Source organism: Centruroides sculpturatus, unplaced genomic scaffold (assembly GCF_000671375.1).
Source record: "Centruroides sculpturatus isolate CEXI.00-Female unplaced genomic scaffold, Cexi_2.0 scaffold56, whole genome shotgun sequence".
Taxonomy (NCBI): Eukaryota; Metazoa; Arthropoda; class Arachnida; order Scorpiones; family Buthidae; genus Centruroides; species Centruroides sculpturatus.
This window is the reverse complement of record NW_019384586.1, coordinates 154,150-160,156: the sequence shown is the minus strand read 5'-3', so window position 1 is coordinate 160,156 and position 6,007 is coordinate 154,150. Positions and strand designations below refer to the sequence as shown.

General features: G+C 31.5%; 1 protein-coding gene across 1 annotated transcript; it reads left to right on the top strand.

The window, feature by feature from the left end:
- Nucleotides 1-4,190: 4,190 nt before the first annotated feature.
- On the top strand, nucleotides 4,191-4,652 carry LOC111624592 (glycine-rich protein-like). Its single transcript, XM_023367485.1, has 2 exons — nucleotides 4,191-4,253; nucleotides 4,343-4,652. The coding sequence occupies exons 1-2, from the start codon at nucleotides 4,242-4,244 to the stop codon at nucleotides 4,643-4,645; spliced, it is 315 nt and encodes a 104-aa protein (XP_023223253.1). The 5' UTR covers nucleotides 4,191-4,241; the 3' UTR covers nucleotides 4,646-4,652.
- The last annotated feature ends 1,355 nt before the right edge of the window (nucleotides 4,653-6,007 follow it).

Genomic DNA, 6,007 nt, shown 5'->3' with positions numbered 1-6,007 from the left:
ATATATTTAAAAAAAAAAAAGAAAAAAAATCCTAAGCTTTTGTTGGGTGGCATCATCTACTTGCGCTAATAGTATGACGCACATTTGCACATTAGATAACAAAGAAACAACAATTGTAACACCATCAACAACAACAAATTGCCATTGTTTGAAGTGTTTTAAGCTAGGAAATGACGAAATGCTGTGATATTCATGAAGAGTTAAATGATAATTCTTACACTACTAATTGTAAGAATTGAAATTTATGCCAAGTTATTTTGATAACAAAAGGAATTGCGCGCATAGAAAAAAAAATATTCTATTTAAAAGACGATTCGTAGAAACAAAATTGGATTATAAAAAATTAATTTCTGTTAATTATTTTGCATTCCTATCAAAGGTTAGATGTTTGTATATACAATGCTTATACATATATATTATATATATATCTATATATATATATATAGCTTATATAGAAAAAGATATATCTATTAATAGAAAGAGCTATTTTTATGATAATGCGCCCATTTTTCTTAAAAGGATTAAGAACTGGAGTAAGAATGAAAATGGCAGCTTTGATTATAAAACTTTTAGTTGTTTCTCCTTTTCTACAAACTCTTATCCTTTTCTTTTCTTCACAGTAATCACTTTGCACTTTAGCCAAATCATCATCATCTTTCACCCTCATTCACTGTATATTTTAACGTGTATCATCACACTGTACTTATATATAAATAAATATATATATATACACATACACACACACTCACACATATATACAAACTCACATATATATATTATATATTATATTATATTATAATTAATAAAACTTGCCTTGTCACATATATTTGCACAGTCGGTAGCTTCTGCAAAATGAAAGAAACAATGGAAATTGTCTTGCACACAGAGGAACTATGATGTGTTTTAAGTTTGTATTTCTAGTCTTGTTATTTTATCAGGGGGGAATTATTTAATTATCCTGATTTTTTCAGTTGGGAAATCATACTCGAATATTGTATAAAAAAAAAGTATTGAAAACGATGACGTTGACGTTGAAGTTGTGTATAAAATACGATATTTAAGTGAATAAAAAGATTTACAGATAGATTTTTTTTTATTATTATTAATTTTTTAAGTGTGAATATTCTATTTTTTTAGTGTAAAAAAAACAATGCAAAATTTTGCACTAACTGTGACATTTCAATATAATATAGTCGAACCTTCAATAAAGGCGGCAATTTTTTTATGTTTCAGTGGCAGTTGTTTAGAGGTTTGATTATATTTAGTTATATTTATGCTATTAGATAATATGGATGCGAGTAAACGTGACTATCAAACGCTCATAAACGGCAGAAAATGTCCACCAGTAACCATTGAACACTGGTCTGGTCTGGTCTGGTCTGGTCGTGTGTTCGCAACTCATTAACGGGTTGGCCACTTGGTTTTTCGGGTTTTCTTCAGTGTTTAAATAGGGCCCAGCTTCCCTAAAAGTCTTCCAGGAAGGCATTTCCTATTTGGCATGTGTTGTATTACCCAATTCCATCAATCCAATCAAGTCTATAGTCAAAAATCAACTGTTTTCAAGTATAACGCTCAAACTTTTGTCATACTGACATTCATATGCATTATAAACTCCTCACTTCTTCGGACATCTTGGTCCCAAAACTCTGCAGTTCTTCTCCAATTATTAAAGCATTGTTTTTACACAACAATTGGCACGTTTTCTCACTCCAAATTTTTCACTGTTCTTCTTCTCACATATCAATGCATCATGTACATATTATAATATCAAGTTTCGTCTGCAAGGACACCATAAAGTACAATAAATAGTCGTTCACCAATCCTGAAGTTAATGATTTGACATACAGCGAATTATCTCTGAGATAACACGGCAAATCTTTCAGAAATAAAAAGAAAAGAAGAGCTGACTGGATTATATCGAAGAAGATCCTCATTAGAATAAGCCGTTTTTTTTCCCTTGAACTTTGACGATTTCCTCTATTATATAACTGACATTCAACGTAAGTTGCCTGGTATAAATTTACAAACTTATCTCTCTCACATTCTGAGTTTACACCTTAATAAAAGGTGGTAAACTGAATCAAACTCTCTCTAAAGATAAATGCTGCGTATTGTTTTCCTTTGTTTTATAGATAAGTTTACAGAAGTTTCTTCTAGCTGTCGAGAGGTGGCGCTAATTGTTCATACGGTGGCGCTGGCTGACCGGACGGTGGCGCCGGCTGCATATTAGCCATTATAACAGAATTGTATTATACTGTAGTGTTTATATATTACGTAAATAAAGTTTTTTGAGAGAATGTCATTAAAGAAACGTCATTGGTGAATGGATTTATTATAAACCATTTTATTCGTAGTATATTTTTACTCGTGTTTACTGTTATATGTATTTTCTTCTGTAGAATGTTTATGTTACTTTGAAATGTTATAATTATCTTTACTTTGTTTAAACGTAAAAATATTGTTGTGAAAGATAATACATTTCTTACAGAAAACAAATGTAAAACATTTAATTTTACGTAGAAATTTCTCACAGTTAAAACACTAGACGAATAAATGGCGTTATTACTATAAAAGATCGATTAAACCGTCGAAGGACTCCATCTGTTTCTTGAGAGGAACAACCAGAAACTCCTGTTATCAATTCTAATAACATGTCAGTAAGCTTCGAGAATAGAAATTTTTTCTTATATCGACTTCCAACGATGTCTCGAGGTTACTCCTAATCCATAAATGGAGAAACTTCGACCTTCAGGCCAGGTGTAACCTTTTCTAGCTTGTAGAGCGACCTGATAAAATGATATAATATAAAAATGTTTATTTTGACATCGGTTTATCATCGTTTTCCAGATTTTCTTCTAATATAAATATCTGTTTAAGTGTAATAAACAGATAAGATTTGTATAAATATAGTGACTGCATACAATCTCTCGAACCTGTATTAAGCGGAAGGTACTTCTTTGTAACTCTTAAGACCCTGAGAATTACAAAAAGGTTCCTTCCTCTTAATAAAGGTTCCTACAATTTCTATAATAACCCTATCGAATTTAAACAAGAAAATACTAATGGAATCTTCTTCTGAATCTCCCTTTTCGTGGTCGCATCCTTATGGATCAGCACGTCTATTTCCCTCTTTCCGTTTTTCAACTTTAATTAAAATAATCCACTTGAGATACGTAAAAATGTATTTAATTATACGAAAACACAATGGAACGACTCTACGTCATTATAGAAAGTATTGTAACGTTTCAGAAATTCTTACCTTTGTCTTCTTTTCTAGAGTATCAGAACTCGATAGAAAGGGGGGGAGAAAGGATACTTATTTTGTATCTGAGGGTCCTATAACTTGGTCTTTCTTTTAATTAAAGAACCTATACAAAAACGACAGATATTAAAATTTCTATCAATAACTACTAAGAAATTTTTTTTATTTTATATCTGATATAAAGTATACCTTTTTTAGTTTTCCAAGATGAGTAGAGTCCTACATTTGTAAATGGACTAACTACATTTCACTTCTCTTGAGTGATATAAAGAACGTTTAAATAATTGTTTACCGGATTAATTTTTTGCTAATACTTCGTTTCTACGCAAATTATTAACCTAAAATTGAGTAAATCAAAAACTTTATAGATTTGGCACCAAAACCGAATTCTTTCACGTTCTAAAAAATTAATAAGCGTGAGTCTTTTTAATCAAAATTATTGTAATTTCTGTTGGAATTTTCTCTTTAAATGAACATTATCCTGCGTTCAATAAAATGTAAAATTGTACGACAATGAAATCATTTTTCTATCAAATTTTTCTTTAAATTAATTAAAAATGTGTTATAAAACTATCGAATGGCATCAATCAATAGGAAATAAATACTTTTACTCTACTCGTATAAATCCACTAAATTCAATTCCAAACGAAATAATTGCAAATCGACTTTCATTAATTTTAGAAACTTTGTTATAAATAAACGACACAAACCAGTCGTTCATTGAAAACGTGATACGTCACAAAATTAAGGGTCATGTACACCTTTAACAATACACATAGAGTTATATGACATATCCATAGATAAAACAATTTTCGTTTCGACTCGAACAGAACCTTGACACTTTTTATTACTTTTTCCCACGTAAAACTCGTTATATTTTAAATCAATGCCAGTAAATACCTTCGAATTTTAGTATAAAAGGAGTTGTGCAGATCCCGATTAGTCAGAATCACACCAACACAACACAGCAACCATCAACATGAAGTCTATGGTGAGTACAGTCTTATTGTATACATAACACAATGTATACATCGCTGTATACTTTATTATAGAGGTCTAACGTGGAATTTTTTATTACAGATCGCAGCTATCCTGTTTGCCCTTGTGGCCACCTCCCTTGCCGGTTATCTGGGTTACGCCGGTTACGGTTACGGAGCACCCTACGGATACGGTGGTTACGGCGGTTACGGCTACGGATACCCAGTAGGACGTGCTGTAGCCTACAGCTCATCTATCCGTCACCCTGGTTACGGATACGGTCTGGGATACGGTGGTTACGGATATGGACTTGGTCTGGGTTACGGTGGATACGGACTCGGCCTGAGATATGGTGGATACGGACTCGGGCTGGGATATGGACTCGGACATGGAAAAGTTTGGTAGAGCCGAAGATAGATGAAAATTACCTTGTAAATTAATATTTGTTAAATTAAAATTGTTTTTCTCGCTTCATTAACTTGTTTTTGCCTTTCTTCTATTGTTTTTGTGTTATATTTCAGAAAATGTAGGTTTAATTTAAATCCAACCAGTAAGAACTACAGTTATATACAACATAACGAAATAGATTTTTTTATAATTAAAAATTATAGACTGAGTTAAATGAAAAATTGAAGAAAGTTTCTTTTACTGGAGTGTGTGCTAGTTGTTTCATAGAAGACCATTACAGTAGAACTCCGATTATCAAAGCGACGATTCACCCAATACAAAATTATCCGTACTACCACTTGCCTTCTTTTCTGTTTCTCACTGACATCACACTACAATTTTCCTATGTAATTCGATTATATTTTCTGTGATAGATCCAAGTGATCAGTAAAGTGTTACTCCCACATTGATGAATAAATACAGTACGTGTGCAATACTATGCAATTACCTTGTAAATTTATTTTTTACTCTTTAACATGCTAACTGCTCTATCAAACACTATAAAAATTGTAGAGACGAAGAACTAAGTGGGAGGAATGATACTATTAACAGAGTTGCCGTTTTGGACCTTTTTACTTCCAAATTTACAGGCTTTTTACCTTCTCTTGAAGTAAATATGGAGGTGATTTAGAGGTTTAGAGGTAATTTGGGAAATTTAGATATTAGATAGGGAAGTAAAGAATTTATTTTGAAAGTTAAGTATGTACTGAAGTTACGAAAACATTTTAAACTTTTGTTCCTTCAAAGAAAATGATTAAATTGGCTCAACAAAAGGCAGCGGGACCACTGACTGACCACTCTGATATGAAAATGTTAATAAATACCACTGAGATACTCCATTTTTCCTCTGAGCCCATTGTTTAGTATTTAGAAATACAGTATTTTTTAATCTTATATGCGAGGTATTTTATAAATTTTGAATAATTATCAACATAATTTTTGCATATCACAAAATATTTAAAAATAAAATTATATATACAGTTTATAGATATTATATGTACTGGTTTAGTATGTTATTGCACGTAAAAAACCATTAAATGAGGAACATAGGAGATATTTCACAATTGAATTTGTTTCTTGATCATACGAAACTTTCATCAAGATATATACCATTTTCTGATGTAAATATAATAATTATATAGTCGACCCCCCTATAACACTGTTGATTATTCCGTTTTATATGAATTCCATGTTGTACGAGTCACTTAGATTTTACAAATACGTGAGCCGGGCTGTGAACAGCTGACGTATTTGTAAAATCTAAGTGGCTCATACAACATGGAATTCGTATAAAACGGAATAATCAACAGTGTTATAGGG